General features: G+C 34.8%; 1 protein-coding gene across 1 annotated transcript in view; it reads right to left on the bottom strand.

Annotated features, from left to right (window-relative positions):
• Positions 1-587: 587 nt before the first annotated feature.
• LOC132559381 (cadherin-23-like) overlaps positions 588-18,399 on the bottom strand; it is a gene marked incomplete at its 3' end in the record, with an annotated part of 32,261 nt that continues 14,449 nt past the window's right edge. Inside the window, exons 19-43 of the mRNA XM_060223989.1 lie at positions 17,650-17,775; positions 17,356-17,426; positions 16,263-16,503; positions 15,342-15,554; positions 15,110-15,229; positions 14,624-14,788; positions 14,075-14,251; positions 13,064-13,195; positions 12,465-12,653; positions 11,792-11,923; positions 11,274-11,465; positions 10,526-10,645; positions 9,840-10,175; positions 9,139-9,327; positions 8,193-8,336; positions 7,789-7,977; positions 7,212-7,346; positions 5,705-5,887; positions 5,153-5,281; positions 4,772-4,975; positions 4,383-4,520; positions 3,407-3,730; positions 2,981-3,166; positions 1,072-1,209; positions 588-779 (exon numbers count right to left, since the gene is read on the bottom strand). Of these exons, the coding sequence (XP_060079972.1) occupies positions 588-779; positions 1,072-1,209; positions 2,981-3,166; positions 3,407-3,730; positions 4,383-4,520; positions 4,772-4,975; positions 5,153-5,281; positions 5,705-5,887; positions 7,212-7,346; positions 7,789-7,977; positions 8,193-8,336; positions 9,139-9,327; positions 9,840-10,175; positions 10,526-10,645; positions 11,274-11,465; positions 11,792-11,923; positions 12,465-12,653; positions 13,064-13,195; positions 14,075-14,251; positions 14,624-14,788; positions 15,110-15,229; positions 15,342-15,554; positions 16,263-16,503; positions 17,356-17,426; positions 17,650-17,775 (4,365 nt within the window). The remainder of the gene's footprint in view (positions 780-1,071; positions 1,210-2,980; positions 3,167-3,406; positions 3,731-4,382; positions 4,521-4,771; positions 4,976-5,152; positions 5,282-5,704; positions 5,888-7,211; positions 7,347-7,788; positions 7,978-8,192; positions 8,337-9,138; positions 9,328-9,839; positions 10,176-10,525; positions 10,646-11,273; positions 11,466-11,791; positions 11,924-12,464; positions 12,654-13,063; positions 13,196-14,074; positions 14,252-14,623; positions 14,789-15,109; positions 15,230-15,341; positions 15,555-16,262; positions 16,504-17,355; positions 17,427-17,649; positions 17,776-18,399) is intronic.

Genomic DNA, 18,399 nt, shown 5'->3' with positions numbered 1-18,399 from the left:
GCCCTTACCCACATCTGTCATCAATCATCAATCACATCTGCCCTTACCCACATCTGTCATCAATCACATCTGCCCTTACCCACATCTGTCATCAATCACATCTGCCCTTACCCACATCTGTCATCAATCACATCTGCCCTTACCCACATCTGTCATCAATCACATCTGCCCTTACCAACATCTGTCATCAATCACATCTGCTCTTACCCACATCTGTCATCAATCACATCTGCCCTTACCCACATCTGTCATCAATCACATCTGCCCTTACCCACATCTGTCATCAATCACATCTGCTCTTACCCACATCTGTTCCAACTCACAACAGGTCTGACTCACACCTGTCCTGACTTGCATCTGTTCTGACTCACACCTGTCCTGACTCACATCTGTCCTGACTGGTATCTGTCCTTAATCCCATCTACTCTGACTCCCATCTGTTCCAACTCCCAACAGTTCTGACTCACATCTGTTCTGACTCACAACAGTTCTGACTCATAACTGTCCTGATTCACATCTTTGCTGACTCATATCCATTATGACTAGCACCTATTCTTTGTATCATTTGTCCTTACTCCCATACTTACGTCCGTGTCGCTGTCTCCAAACCCGATTGGAAGAATATTGTCACCGACAGCACGCCCCTCTGAAATAGTGGTAGCATAATTTGGGGCACTAAAGAATGGAGCGTTCCTGTTCCTGTACACATTGATGATAACTGCTGTGGATGAAGGCGATGTTTTTGAAACTGTTCCCATGTCGTAAACAGAAACACTCATCTGCAACGCAGAAAAAGAATTTTATAGGCATACATGAAAAATCAACCAATTCTGGTAACTAATGTTAATGAAATTACTTATCACTGTGGAGTTGAGACTTTAATGTCTCAACTATTGTGGATTTGACATTGGCAAATTGGTTCCAGTTAATAAAGTATGGTCCTTAGAAAATCTGTAGATGACTCTTTTAGCATCAACTGCAGTGAAGCTGTTGTTTAAAACATTTTCTCACAAAATCTATGTACAGGTAATATTTTGTTTATATTAGTTAAGTAAGAGAATTCCACTGTACCGTGAATTGTTGGGTCTCTGCTGTATCAAGCGTTAGAGACTTCTTAACATAAATAAACCCATTCACAACATCAATGTCAAAGAATTCCAGTACAGCAGCTGAGGCAGTGAGGTTGTAACGAATAACGTTGTTCGGCGCCTGAAATAAACAATATGATTACATTTATAAACAACAACAAACGATGGATATACGATTAGAAAATTGTAATGAACACATCCAATATAAAAACCATACTAATAAGATCATAACAAAACATATATATACATAACATTGGACAACATGAAAACATATAAAAATTTTGCATTCAGGGCTGTCTCCGCTGCTGTATGTGATAACCAGATGTATGAATGAAGATGAGTATGATTCCTACATGCAGGCGAGTCCTAGTCCGAAATAGGAAAAGGTGGTCCTGGTTGTAGGAATGAGAAGTATAAATGAAAATTTTGAACATTGGTTGATCGAGAATGAAGGTTTAAACTATTAAATAAAACATGACAAATTTGAAAATGAGTAAAATCAGCTTGTTGCCAGGCGAAGGAGTCCTGTACAACGAAGACTGCTAAAATAGTACACAGTCTAGGTAACATCACCAGGCGAGGTCCTGAGTTCTACTGAAGAACCAGGCGAAAATGGTCCTGTACGGATGCACTATAACTGTACTATACAAAACTATGTATGTAGAAAACGAATTGAAAAACCCGCGACTTGGGGCTAATGGACCAAATTGATATGCGCAGCATGATAAAGCCCTACACTGCTAAACCAAATACTACATCCATTTCTTTAATGATTCAGATATATATAGCAACCAGCTGCCTGAAAAGGTTGTTTTCTTTGTCGACTAATTTGAAATTTTCTCAGTCAATAAAACTACTTAAATACCCTCCTTTCTGTTGGTGGCTTCACTGGACAAGAGGCCCAATCTGCTTAAATGGCTCATCTGCCTGAAGATTACACTGAAGACTTTGTAGGCTTTTCCAGCCAAAGTCACTTATTTAAGCTCTTCCTCCCAACATCCAACAGAACAACATCTGTCTCTGTATCAAGGGCCTTTTGGTGATTGAGAAGTTATTTGACAGATGGTCATGTCATTCATTTAAACAAATATTAGTAGCCCTTCATCCCAGTATGCTGCAGGCCCAATATCATTACCTGGGGTTGTTCCGTTATTGAGAAAAAAGACATTTGAAGATTTTGACATATTTGATACCTCGGGCATTTATAGTGCAAAGCTCTCACACCCCATTTTGGGACTGGGGCCCGGGGCCCTTAGAATCGGGAAAAATAACATTATTTTCCTTAGAATTGGGAAAACTTGGGGTATAAATTGGGAAAAAAGATACTATTTTACATTGGGAATGGGGCAGAATATCGGCCCCAAATCTGGCAGATCGAGAGCCCTGTAGTGGGTCCAGATCAGTCACTGCACAAAAATTTGGTAACCTTTCATTCCAGCATGTTGCATGCCCAACATCAGTACCCTGGGGCTTTTGCAATTGAGAAGGTGTTTGATAGGAAAAGTTCACACTAGGCACACAAAAGAAAGAATGGACAACAGATGGACAAAGAATGTAACATCACAGCATAAGTTCATCTGCCAAACAGATGTTCCCTAAAGACTTTCGTCATTACCTATGAAGGAAAAGTATATAAAATAAACAAGGATTTTGAATATTACCTGTCACGAATCCAATTTGTGCCTTTTGACATATAAGGCATTTGAATATGGACTGAAGGAGAAACAAGACAGGCTAACATAACACTCTTTACACCTGCACCACTGACTGGTGGTGAACATATACCAACTGGTTAAGTGAACATCCATGTTTAAGTCATTATCTTTTATGCATTTTTAAAGCTCTCAAAATTATGCAGAAACATAAAGAGAGAATTCCAGCGTTCTTTTTACCTGGCTATCCCCATCTGTAGCTGGTATGTCTACCACTGAAACTCCTAAAGCCTGTGTTGCTGGAATTCGTTCCGTAATGCTTGGCGAGTCCACAGTTGGAGCGAAAAGGTTGCGCTCGATGGATAAGGTTACAGTTGTTGTGTTTTCTTTAGGAGGACTTCCATTATCATAAGCTCGAACACGAACCTAAAATAAATAAATGTGGTCTTGAATCATAAAAACATACAGACTACACCTGAATAGGGTTCATATAGAGCAACTAGGGAGAGATGAAACTGGTATGCAAGCTTGAAATTTTAAAAACCTGCCAACATCGATACAACGCATGGTGACAGACAAGATTTTACACAATAATGTAATACAACAAACAGTAACAACAATAGGTAAGATTTAAATACACCTTTAACTCAGGCAGACAGTACTCACGTAGAACACTTCTTCCGAGCTTCCTGACAGTGCTGACCTCACTGATATGGAACCTGTCACCTCATTCACTTGAAAGTAAACAGGTGCACTCCCAAAACCAATCACTTCATAGCGTACTACATTGTAAAAGGTATCAGCATCTGTGGCTTGAGCTTGAACAGAGTTTAATACATTGTTGACTCCGATGTTTTCTGGAACTATCATATTGTATGGCAAGTTCTGCCACTGTGGAGCAAAGTCATTCCTGTCTACGATGATAGTGATAGTTGCAGTATTGACAGCAACCTTGGGCGGACTGCCACCATCTTGAACACTTACAAGAACCTGGATTTTAAAGTTTTACAAAATCATTGTTACTCATAGTAATAATCCTTTGTTTACTTGATTTTTTTCAAACAGTTGCCAAATTTCAAAATAACAAACTCTAATCAAGTGTAGAACTCAATATCGTGGTGTAAATGTAACGAAATAATTGGAAGTCATAAGATATCTTTTACAGAAGCATTTTCAATGGTGGTCATCAAGTGTAACCTTTGACTCTTTATCCCCCACTGTTAACCACCAATGTATAATCAGGAGTTTGTTCTTGTTATATTATGCTGTAAGCATTGTATAAGTGTTGAGAGGGTCATGTTATATATCTTGTACACAAGCATTATACTATGGATGGATAAACAGGGGGCACAGACAAATGAATACTACATAGTTAACTCTTAACAACGTGAAGGGTGTAAATATCCATTCTTTACTAAGTGGAGGATAACAACTGACCTTATATCAATATGATATAAGACCATTATTTCCATACTGGTTCATCTGCTACATGTACTAAAGTTTTATACATGGAAATATTTAATATCCTGTTAATATATGAAAATTGTTATTTGGCAAATTCCGGAAGTGAAAATTATGTCTCATAATTCTGTAGAAAATTGACTTTTAATTACAAATGAATGAAGTAGCCTAGGTTTCTTACAGTATATGTTGTATCTCTAGCCGAGTCCTGCAACAATGATGCCTTGATTCGAATCTCTCCATTGTCTGGGTTGATAGAAAAGTAATCCGGACCTTTCCCAGTCCCCACAATTGAATAGGTCAAAGTGTTGTATGGACTCTGGAAACAAAGTTGTCACACATTAATAAACAATTGTATAGGCCGCAGTGTTGAATGGGCTCTGGAAACAAAGTTGTTACACCTACTACACTTTTTTGCATCTTATCTCATTCAACAAATCCAGTAATGCCCGTAATTGTAGGAAGAGTAGGTAAACCAAAAATGCATTTTCACATTTATTGTGTTCATACAATACAATCATAATCTCAAGCAAGTTGAAAGAAAAATATTCACAGAAATTTCAAACTTACCGTATTATCAGTGTCCACAGCTACAACATCATACACTAGTGACTCAAACTGAATTGTTTCAATGATGTTAACTGTATCCTGATAAAGTGCACCAGCTGTGGGTTTAGTTATCCTAGGTGTCTCAAGGTTACTGTCCACATTGAATGTCAGTGAGCTGTAGGCCACACGACTAGGCACCCCTTGATCATAGGCCATGATTGACAACTGTTAAAAAAAAGAAATTAATCTAAATGATATACACACTTCAAGCTTAAAATTAACAATGTAAAAATTCTAACTGAAAATTATATTGTGCAGAGGAATAATAAAATTGAAGCCAGTATATATATGTTGAGGATTCATCAGAGATAACATTTTCAACTGACTACCATATATACTTACTACATAAGTAGCTACAGTGAGACTTGGGAGAGACTGGCCCAGAGTAACTGCCCCTGTATTGCTGTTAATGTTGAACACATTACCGGTATTCCCAGCCACAATAGCATATTGTACACTATTGAATGGAGTCTGTTGAATAGACAAAAAAAAGTGTATCAATTATTTCTAATCTACACATTGAATAAGGGAGCTGATGCTGGAGTATCCATTTAAAATAAGATTGTGAATTCACTGAAAACTCTCAAGGTGAAATATCAATAAGTAAAAACATATATATATGTACAATTTATTAAATCCATTTTCAAATGTTGGTGATAAGAAAATATTTCATAATTTCATCTAAACAGGCTAAAAAACACATCTTATCATACCATTATATCAATCTTTAAAAAAATTCCAGTTAAAATTCAAAGTGACAAAGTCTGAAATTTCATTGGTATAAGTGTTGACAGGTTTCCCATGTGAGTTGGGTTTCTCCATAAATAAAAAAAATCTCAAACTGAACAATTATTAAATTGTTTAGTTATGTGACAATAGCCTAACAATACTTACAACCGAGTCTGCATCTGTAGCAAGAACAGTAAAAAGACTGGCACCAGGCTGGGCAGTCCTTGCAACAGACTCTACAGAAGGTAGATTTGTGAAAAAAGGGTCAAAATTATTTCGTCGTACAGTTATGGATACTGTTCCTGTCTGTTGTGACAGCAAGGAAGAATCTCTCAAAATCACCCGCATCTGTGTAACACATTAAAATGAATATCAACACTGTTAAGCTGTTCAATACAAATGTCTATTCCAAAAATCAACCTTACTGAAATTTTCAGCATCAAAGTACTGAAAACATATATACAACAAAGTTCTTTTAATTGCTGGCCACATAAATCAAACACTGATCTACTCAGGCGTAATCATGCACACTATCATTTAAGGACTTTTATTTTTTTCCCTTCAATCCTCGAATTTTGTTTTAAAGAGAAAAAATTCTCAATTTAGAATTTTAACATTTTATACATTTCCTTCATATATGTATATAGAGGCTTTGCCCGATACAATTGTGAACTGCATCCCGTTTTTAGCGATTTTCACATATTTCATCCACATCCTTTCTTAAGACATGACGACCACTGTTGTTGACGTTTCATACACCGTTAACAGATAACAGGAGGCAGTTTATCAAGATCGTCAGTGTGGCATTTGATAAAGTTTACTGATGAATTTTGCACAAATAATCCTTTATTTTATTGATGTATTTTTGATAATGTCATTTAAAAAACATAAGACATCAAACTTGTTTGGGGCCTTTCGTGATTGCCAACGCACAGGTAGGGCCTGACTTACAAACAGTATTACAACCTCTCCACCATCATCTGTATTGTTAAATATCAACACAGACTATTGCATATTGATAAAGTTCCTATAATCCTATAATACGTTTTTGTAAGCTGCATCAACGCTGCGGACATTGTAAACAAACATGACGGCCATTCTAGAATTTGACTTCTTCACCCTATGATGCATAGCATATCAGTGTGTAAGCGTGCATGGTGGGCCCACAAAGAGTTTTTCCGTTAATTTTCAGGAATTTGTAAATATTTACATAAGTATGTATGTCTTCAAAAAATTCACAGTGTCTTAAAGGTTCTCAAAAAACACACAAAACACTACTGGAAACATCCACTATGCTTTCTGGCTAATACTGTTGTGAAGAAACCACATAAATAAAGAATATATCACTGTTTCATATCATCAGGTATGATTAATTAAATCTGTGGCAATGTTATTTGATTGCAATCTTCTAATCATTTAGTATGTGATTGTAATTGATTGAACGCACTTTGTTTCAGTCACAAACTCATAAGAAACAGTTTATGAAGTCTTGTACTGGTACTACATTCTTTCCCATTTCTGCTGATTTTTTTGGTTTAGTCTGTGTATAAGCCGCACTGGCATATAAGCTGCATGCCTGACTCACACGGAAAAAAGTCACGGCTTATAGGCCAGAAAATATGGTAGTACTTATAACTAATTCATTAAAGCCATTTCTTAATGTTATACTTACAACATAAGTCCTATCATTTTCTTCAAGTGTCAGAGGTCGAATGACAGAAATTTGACCATCATTACTGTTTATGGCAAAATAAGTCAAGGTTGCTGCTTCTCCAAGTGCCTCATACTTGACAACATTATGTGGTGGCTAAGGTACAAAATAAAATGTCAATTACAAGTCTTGGTGAAAACAATGTTTTACAGTGTGTTTCTGTCTCACAGATTGCATTTATTATCCAATAACATTACTCTCCCTTAGACATCTAGGTGTTTGAATAATGACGTAAATGAGAAAAAGTTACTAAAACCTTAAATTTTTCAAATCTTCAAAATTTAAACATAAAACCATCCATTGTTGCTTTATTCCAAAAGTTGCAACAGAGATTAAAGCTGAATTTTAGTTAAAATGATTTAATGATAGCCACTTCAATGTGAAATGTTTCGAACACATCTAAAACCAAAACATTAACTGAACAATTATCCAATATGCAAATTAGATAAAAATCAAAACAATTTCAATAGTACGTAGAAGTCAATGGATTTGAGTGAGTCAGTGTTAGACTCAACATGTAGAATAAATTATCACTTACCAATGCATCTGCATCTCTGCCCCGAACCTGCACTCCAATGTTGCTGCCAACAGTTTGTGTCTCCAGAATTGTTTGGTTATAGTTCTGTACAATGAACTCGGGTGCATTCAAGTTCTTCAGCATTGTAAGTGTGACGATATTCTGATTGCTGAGGGATGGCGAACCATTGTCTTGTACACGCACCAAAAGCTAAGGCAAAATGTATTGAAATCATTTTAAATACAAAGCCATCTCTTTATGAACAATGAATAATGATAAGTAAGTGAACAATAGTTACATTTATTGACGAAAACCTAACTGATTTCTTGTGAAGTAAAAGCGAATGAATAAAATCTTGTATGCATTTACTTTTTGGTTTTTTTTTTTTAAAGTTTGGAATTAAATGAGCATTTTCTTGATATTACCTTGAAAGTATCTTCAGTCACAGCAAGCAGAGAGCTTCGACTGACAATATTTACGGTGTTTGCAGTACGAGAACCGAGTTCAAAGTATGTCAAGGCTGTATCAATTCCCAACAAGGTGAAAGTTAGTTGGTTAAATTCAGGAACCTGGAAAAGCAATGATAATTACAAAACTCTACCTTCTGGAAACAAAGTGATTGTACTCTATGTTAACATACTATCATAATACTGTTACCAAAAACAAAGCTACAAAGACTTATAGACATGAAATCAATCTATGTATCTCACTTGTCATTTCCCTTTTTAATCAGTGCTCAATCAAATTTCAGTCCTTTCTTCCCTTCCGAATATATAAGCTAGGATTTAACCAATATGAATATAAGATATATTTCTTAAGACCCCTAGCACACTCTGCATCAATTATAGTGATTTAAAAGTTAATCAACAGTTCCATAATGGTTTAAAAATTTTTGTTACTGTTAAAATTATGAATGATATATACATGTAGTATAAAAATTACTTAGTGTAAAATCATTTGTTTTTATGCATTTATTTTTATGTATATAGATTCATTTTCATTCATTTCATAGGTACACTTAATCTTCGAATCCATATGTCCACGTACTGTTAAAATCAGTATATTTTCAAGGATGAAACAAAATCATAAAAAATAGACTCCTTGACCATAAAATTAAGAAAGAGAACTATCATCTGTTTCATTATTTCAGTGAAAACCTTTCCTTGTAACAATGATATTTTGTAAAACTGAAGAAATTTGAAGCATCAAAAAAAAAATGAAAGTTACAGTATTTATCATATATTTCTATGATAAATATTAATTCTTTAAAGTTATTGTAATGAATAAAGCTCTTCTGAGGAAATCTTGGCTAGCACCCAAGACATTTCCTCTTGTTAATTTTTGTTATGATATATATTCATATATACTTACACCAATATTGGGATCCTGAGCAGTAAGTGTAAAAACAGTAGAGCCCTGATTAATGCTGGCTGTGACAGTTTGTGTAAAAGTAGGATTTGTAAATGTCGGAGCATCATTTCGGGTTACAGCAATAGAAACAGTGGCAGTCTGAACACTTTCTCTGGATGGAGACCCCAAATCATAGGCATCTATATACAACTGAAATAAGACAGAAAGGTCACTCATTTCATTCAATACAAACCACAGACAACTTTGTTTAATAAATCTGCTCATGAATGCACCAGACTCAAATGGATAGAAAGTGTTAAAGGAATAAGTATCTTGACAACTATTTTTTGAATAAATTTGTAAATGATATACAAAATAATTTTAATGTAAGCATTATTTCTACTGGCGTAATCCTTTTTCCACATCATAATCAGTTTCTTTGTCCAATTCCATAAATGTTTTGTCAGTTTTTACATTTCACATCTAATTTTTTTGTTTGATTTGTTTAATTCCTATTAACTAAGTGACTAAATTTGGCACCTATGTATTTATGTCAGTTTAACAGTGAAAGCCAGAGATCTCCTAATACTATTTAAATATAATACAATTAATGCTGTAGTTTAAACTGCACAGTTTGACATTCATGTATAAAAACACTCTCAGAACACTTCGACAATGACTCTGTACCAGGAAAATTTTTTTTAAAATGTACAATCACTTACCAGATATAAATTATCTCCATCTGTTCTAAGATCTTCCTTAACAGAAATATCTCCTGAAGCGGACACCTGGAAATATTGCTGTGATTTTGCAGGTGTAGTACCTGTATTCATTCTGAAGTTGATGGTGTTTCCTGGAGCTTTAGTGTCTCTGTCTTCGATGCCACCAAGCAGGTTTACTCCAGTCAAGCTTGTACCTGGAGTTTGAGTCTCAAGGATCTGATCAGAGAAGCTTGTTACTGACCACACCGGGTTGAAGAAGTTTCGTAAAATTGTTACGTAGACGTATGCAGTAGCTTCACGGGCAGGACTACCATTGTCACTGGCAACTACCACTAACTGTAACAAATAAAGTAAATGTGTTTTATATAAATCAAATGGATATATTAATTGCCATCCATAAATCAATTGGCAATTTTTTAGACAATTGTATTTTGAAATTCAGTGAAACTGACTTCAGGTTGACACAATTTTTTTCACAGCCAAAAACAATCTTTGCACAGATAATTTTTCAAATTGTAATTTTATTGCAGAACTTTCAAACATAATTTTCATGTTTCTGAAAATGTTATACAATGGTTAGAAAATAAGAAAGCCCCTACATCACAAATCCACCTAACAATGTATATATGCAACTTATATAGAAATATCTCTTTAGAACCAATCTGTATAGGAATGTGTAAACTTACTGTGTATAGATCCTGTGTTGGGGTTTCCAAATCACCTGCTGTGGTGATCTGACCATTAGAACTGATGGAAAACAGATTCGAGGAATCAAATAAGGAATAAGTGATGGTATTAAACTCTGGCTGTGGAAGGAAACAAAAATCACATTTTAATATCACACAAAATTTCCGATGAAAACAAGTAGTATAGTCAAAACCAATTTTTGAAACTTTTCATTTTCTTTCGAATGATAATTGCTTCAATTTTAAAACCAATTTTAATGCATCCCAAATCAACTAAATCAGTGTTATTGATGACAATGTGCAATTTTGACCAGCCACCACTGAATTCTGAAATAGTTTGGTTTTCTGACCAATGTTTAATGATAGCCCCAAAAACTAATGCAACAGAGACAATATTACATTATCTAACTATTTTCATATTCAGATCATGAGTATTGTGATCCTAAATTTAACTACAAAATTATATTTAAGAAATTTTTACAATTAATTAGAAACCATTTTTAATATCATGATATCTTTTCTGCTTACAACTAATACTTCTGTTAATAAACTGTGATCATGAAGCTTGGAACTGGTATGGAAACGTAAGACTGCATTTATCTCTCTAACACATCTCAGTCATAACTATTGGGACTACTGATGTGTACTTTTAATATCATGTATACATGTACACCACTATCATCTTAGGTCTGTAATTAATTGAACTTGGAACAAACATGGTCACCGAATCATTATGAGGTATAAATACCTGTGTGTTTGCATCCGTGGCAATAACTGTAACAACATTTGTTCCAGAGGGGACATTTTCATTGAGACTCCTTGTATATGTCTGATTGAAAAATATAGGTGGTAGTGTGTTTCTAAGGACATTAACTGTGACCACAGCATTTGATGTAGCAGTCCTCGGTGGTACTCCTTGATCCTGAAGGCCTACTGTAACCTACAATGGATAAAAGTCAAACATCTGGACCAAGATCTCCACAATATTACAACAAAATTTGTCAATAAATACATGTTAATTTCATTTAATAGAACAATAAAAGTAAAAAATTACAAACAATTTCGCTGTAGAATGAACTAGACATCTCTTAACTCCTGGCCAGCTATCCTACCTCTAGGCTAAAGGGAGGAAAATTCCTAAGCAAACACTAGTAATTTCTTGTAATGCAAACTTCTACAATATCAAAATATCAATATCAATTCTAAGTTGTCTACAAAAGAAGCAAAAATGCCAGATATCTTCATTACTATCTGTCTTATACTTACAGTGAAGGAAGAAATGCCTTGATTGTCAGCAGGGGATCTTTTCAGCTGAAGTTGCCCGGTTTCCGTGATAAGGAAGTATTGTTGTGCTAAAGTATCACCCACAATACTATATGTAATCTGGTTGTAAGGAGACTGAAAAAAGGAAACCAAATGACTAGTGTACATTTCTAAAGTGAGGGGTAATTCTGTGTTGTGAAATTGGTTTCAATATTTTGGAAAAAAAAAACTGAAGTGGAAATAAATCCTCTGTTATGTAACAAACAATACTTTTTAACAAAATACTGGCCACAAAGATAAGTAACAATACTTTGAATACAACTTAAAAAACAGAAATGAAAAAAGCAACACCCTTACTAAAAAAAAATAAATTTCACTTCAGTAATACTCACCATAACTTAAGTATGACAATACAATATCTGCATTCATCTTCGTAGCCCAAAAACAAAAGATTCAAATACCCTGCCCTCCCTTCAATCGCGCAAGTACTATATTATAATTATAATTTATTATAATAAAACCGAAAATGTATGATGAAGTTTTTAGCAGTGTTATTAAAATATTTACAGAGAAAAAAAGTTGCAGTACTATTTAGATAAAACTGAAAAAGTAAAATAGGAGCACATATTGACCATCTGAAATACTTAAATTAGCAAGTTGAATGTAATTATCTCACCTGTTGATCAGCATCACTACCAGCCAGTTGGAATACAGACTGAAGCAGAGGTGCATTCTCCAGTACTGATGTAGCGAAATTGAATGGTCCAGCACCATTGAAAGAAGGATTAAACAGATTTCTGTTTACACTGACTGTGACTGTACCTGTAGCTGACAGATCACCACCGTCAACAGCCACCACACGAAGCTGTAATATAGAAAATTATATCAATACTTCAATACCAAATCATCTGTTTTAATTAGACAAACACTTCAACCTGGTATTATCAAAAATATGATTGTATTTACAAGAAATATTAGATTCCTACATTAATGATATTACATAAATACGATAAACAGTGTTGTCAGTATTAGTACACAAAGTATTTCATAATGTGTCAGGGAACATACATAAACCAACATCTAAGATGGCATGCAACAAATACCACTTAAGGTGGTATGTGCCATATTCAATATTACTCAAGGTTGTACATACCATATTGAATATATAAAGAAACATGATGTAATAAAATCAATTAAGATATTATAACCATATACAACATACACACAATAAGGTATATACCAGATTTACGTATGCATTACAGTAAGTATACTTACATAGTATGCATCAGAATCATCAGTCAACAGAGAACTCCTAAGGCTGATTGCACCATTTGATGATCCAACTTCAAAATGATTTGGAACCCGTCCATCGGCAATCAGTGAATATGTCAGAATTCCAAACGCACCCTGAATCCAACAAAATCAATGCCATTGGACCGAATCAATATTTCAGATCTTAACATTGTAAATTAAAAAAAAAAAAAAACTATGAAATGAAAACACATTCCAACATGAAACAAGGGATTACACACTTTAGAAGGTACAAGACACTTTTACACAAATCAACCTAAAATAACTAAAGAAATAAAATCATTACAGATTACATTGCAAATGATATCTCCTTTAAGTTAATGTAGAACATTTCCTCCAACCTAGAATATTTTATCACAGCAGATTTGATAATAACAGTCCAAAAGAGATGGTCTTTAAAAACTTGAACACTGTACGTATCCTTTTTCAGGTGAATCCTCCCTAGCATCTTCTTTCTTCCTTATTTAAAATTCCAAGGCAATTTAAGATATTATGTCCATTGAAGCTTGGTTTAGATTGACATATGCATTGTTGGTGTGATTGGTGACTGGGTGGGTATGTATGCCACACTATAGTAAACACCAAGTGATCATATTGCACAAATGAGGTCCCCGTAAACCTAGTGTCTAAAACGCAGATTTCACAAAGATTAAAATGGCTCCTTCTGTTTGATGATTAATTAAGAGTTTGCCTAAAGTAACTAGTAATATTTCAAGTTCACCTTTAATTTGTCGACCAATTAGGAAGGCCTAGAGTGATAATAACATCAACTCTGATTTTGTGATGTCATGCAGCTTTTCCGCACAAATGTTTGGTGGTTAAAGTACTTACTGACCAAACAGGGCCTATTATCTCATTATTATCTGCATGATTTCAGGAGTTTTCATGATCTTACGTACAGTTTGCAGTTTCTACCAATTATATTGTGTATCTATTTTGATATCACCTCACTGCCAGCAAGGTATGAGAACCTACCGCATCATTATCAATGGCTGCAAATGTAAACAGCACATTTGGGAAGGGTGCATTGCTGTCCACGGTTCTTGTCAGTGGGGCAGGGAACACTGGGGCATTGTTCCTGACAACATTTAACGTCAAAGTTGTAGTCCCAGTCCTTATTGGCACTCCATGGTCGCGGCCTTCCACATTTATCTTGAAAGTGAAATGAAACATTGTGCTTTTTATAAATTTCACCGACATTTTCATTTACATACATATCCCATCTCGATTTCTGCTCTTCAGTCAAAATAATAATTTTACGAAAGAAAGAAATAAACAAGCAATGTCAGCTTCAAATAGGTAGATGTTGATTTAAAGGATCATGGTCCAATATTGATGCAGAACATGGAAATGAATTTTATCAGAATTACATGTGCAAGATGTGCTTTATAACATCAATGTCCTAGTATATCTATCAACAACTTTTCACAACATACTAGTTTGTACTTGACAAAAATAATTTTTGTGGGGAAAAATTGCCCAAGACAAAAATAACTATGTTGTAAAGTCTGAAGATATACTTACATTGTAAACAGTAGCTCTAGTAGCATCTGATGTCAAAGGCTGAGCGAGGGAAATAACTCCTGTATCAGAATTGATGGTAAAGAGATTATCTCCACTGTTTGGATTTGAAGGACTGTTTGAATTGACACCAGTGATGGAAAAAGTTACTCTGCTGTTTTCTGTGTTCTGAAAAAATACAATTTAAGTATAAACATCAGTATATTTATTTTTAACCATGAGATACAAAAATCAAAATTTGCTTGTGTAAAATCAGTTCTTCCAAATTCCAAGTTCTGACAAATGTCAGTTAGGAATGAAGAACATTCAATTTTGTGGTTATAGTTTAGGATAATAATATTAAATGGCCTACTTGAAACTTTATGAGGCTTGCAAAAAAGACTGCAAAAAGCAGTCCAAGTCAAAATTAGCATGAGTAATATGAAGAAAAAATTCTGTAATTTGTTTTTGTATATTCCAAGACATACTAAGAAAGAGTTATATACTCACAGCGGGATCTGCATCTGTTGCATCAACATCAAACAAAGTGTAAGTACCCACAGCTATATTCTCATCTACAGTAACATCTGCTGATGCTACCGACAAGATTGGGTCAGCATCATTCAAATCCTGTCAAAATGCAAATAGTGACCAGAGATTAACATAAATTTCACTAGGAGGTAATGGTTTTGTCTATACTGGTAACTCAGTAATATTTCAGCAGTAACAAATGTTAACTTACAACGACAGACACAGTGACTGTGGTGGAAACTGATGGCAGCAAACTTGTCTCGCCTTCGTTGGTTGTAACCGTGAAAATGTAAAGCGGCACAACTTCAAAATTTAATGGTGTGTTGAGTGTTATCAACCCTGATCCCGGGTTGATAGTAAAAGGACTGAAACTCCCAGTAGAAAACTTGTAAGTGATGGCATCAGTGGTATCTGCATCAAGTGCCTACAATAAAAAAATATGGCAAAAAAATCAGATATGCTTTTTCACCATCCAAAGTTCCATGTACTGCATAAAAAGAAAATATTTAAAATAACCAAGGGTTGAAAACAACTGAAATTGATGACTGCCCAAACATCAATTAGATGCGATTTATTCTACCATACAAATTTGTTAAAGTTGATTAGCTATTATATTCTAAGCTCATTGTTGTTGATGTGTTAAAGAAATGCCACCAGGAGGTACTTAAACATATACCATATTTTCTGGGTTTAAATTTGCACCAGAATATAGGCCACAGAGATAATTTTTATTGATATTTTCAATTTGTTCTACATATTAGCCACACCACAAAATATGCTGGGCCCTTTCTCACGATATGGTAACCACTTTGTTGATCTAAGTTTGTTGATATAACAGACAATTCTCAAACCATCCTGTATATGATTACAAGTGTTGGTTCTGCATGACCTTTTTCAGTCACAAACACGTGGTGGGCAGGTACTCTCAAATAATGAAGGCCTGGTACAGTTCGCTTCAAATTTTTATTTTTTTTTTAATTTTCTCCATTCACATACAAGCCACACCAGTTTTTAAGCCACATGCCTGACCCATGAGGAAAGTTGCTTATAATCCAGACAATATGGTACCTGTACATTCTACATGATAAATATTTGCTATCCTTTACAAATCAGTAGTAAAGTTTAATCTTACCTGTACATTAATTACACTTGTGCCAGCTGGTAAGTTCTCATTCATTAAAACTGTATAACTTCTTTCAACAAATTGTGGCACATTATCCTGAATATCCAGGACATTGATTGTGACAGAGGCTGTCCCTGTCCGCTGAGGATTTCCTCGGTCTGTTGCTAGAACAAGGATGATGTGTTGTGTCTGGGATTCATAATCCAAAGCCTGAGCTGTAGTTATGATACCATTACTACTGATCGAAAATCTGCAGTATACAAAAGGAAAAAGGTTTAGCACTAAAAATTATCTTGCATGCCAAAATAACCGTAATTCAACATTACATGATTACACAAGAGACTCCAGAGGGATCTTTGCACAAAACCTTGGACAGGGTTTAGTATGAGCTTCATTAATGTATGGGTCATCTCAAACCCTGGTTGTAAAAACGTACATGGTTATTGTGACCTTAGTATATATATATTCCTAGATAATCTGCTTGACTGATATGTCTCTCTACATCAAATTTGATAACCGACATGAAAAAGAGTAAGAGATATGCAAAGATTATATCAAAGGTCACAGTGACATTGCTGTCACACACCATCTGCCTTAGGCATTCCTAAGGAGGAGTGGGAATCCATTACAAAATAGAAGAGGAGGCAAGAATAAGACAGTATCATCGCTGTACCACCTGCAAATTTCTCATTTGCATATCTAGCCCAGATAACAATTGTTGATTATGTAAATGACATTGATTGACCCTGACATGTCACAAAAATAATGTTTGAAAAAAAAAACAACATGGCCCCGAAAGGTCCCTGATTTTTACTGAAGCCCATTAATTCTGAGAAAAGAAATCAAGTTTTCTAAAATTATGCTCAAAATTGCATTAAATTATTAAGCACCTGTTTGTTTACATCCATATAAATTGAAATAGGAATAATCCTGCCGTGCTTCAAATTTGCGGCACTACATCATAATTATACTGTTGTCTCTGCTACTCATTCCAAAATAAAACCCAAATGCAACAGTATCACCAAAATATACTGTTGCAAATTTCAAAACACAATTGGGTTTCCCGAACATATACAAAAGTTCTTAACAGTGGGCAACTTACAGTGAGCCTGTAGAAACTTGAGAAATAGAGTAATCCAATTGCCCATTGGCTCCTTCATCATTATCAAATGCCTGAAAAATACAGAATCCTTCGTAAATTCAAAAGACATTACTTTTCAAACCAGTGTCAACATACATAAATGATAATGTTGTAAAGATTAGAAAAAAAAAATGTTATGAAATACAGGTTCATATATACCAAGAAAAACTCACAGTACTTATGTCATAACATACAAACAATTAAAATTACTTTGGCAAAGCCGAAAGTCCTTTAAGACCTCTGAAATTCACCTACCTCAACTTCGCCAACAGTGGCACCAACTTGCTCTTCAGCAACTTGGAATGTATACTGAGCCTGATTGAAAAATGGCCGGAAGTCATTGATATCTGTCACTGTAATATCGACTGTGGCTGTGTCGGTCTGAACAGAAAAAGAAACATCAATTTAGCACGAGCGATTTATAAATAAACTGTCCAGTTTGGAATTTTTGCAAATATCATTTCAAACACTCCTTATTTATCAAACTTTGAAAAGATAAAATAGATCCCTGATGTAATCATGACACTTAGGAAAGAAAGACATGATTTACTGTGACAATCATTAAATAAGGAAAATACAAATTTTCTTAATTTTATTCAGCAACCATCTGTTAATAATCTATTACATGACACCCTTGTAGTTAATACTGCACACAGTAGTTGGTAATGCTCACAGGGGATTTATTTTTGTTATTTTCATGGCCAATGAGGATAGCACGACATCAAATACCTAGCAGACATACAACCGAAAATCATTATATATCAGGATTTTCCATAATTTTGTTAGTAGTAGGCTGTGTAGTGAAAGTAGGAGACTGGCCTGCCGTGTACGTGTAGTCAGGTACGGAACATTATTACGGAACTGGATTGGTATAGGCAGCCAAATGATCAAAGTAGCCGGTCAAATTGGCCGGCGACCGGCTCTTATGGAAAACCCAGATACATGTTTAAGGAAATCTCTGTGATATGTCTCTGTACATGTGTATCTGTGTATTGACTTATGCAA

Source organism: Ylistrum balloti, unplaced genomic scaffold (assembly GCF_031769215.1).
Source record: "Ylistrum balloti isolate Yb309-2 unplaced genomic scaffold, AGI_CSIRO_Ybal_v1 Utg370902, whole genome shotgun sequence".
Lineage (NCBI taxonomy): Eukaryota > Metazoa > Mollusca > Bivalvia > Pectinida > Pectinidae > Ylistrum > Ylistrum balloti.
This window is presented reverse-complemented; position numbering and strand designations above follow the sequence as displayed.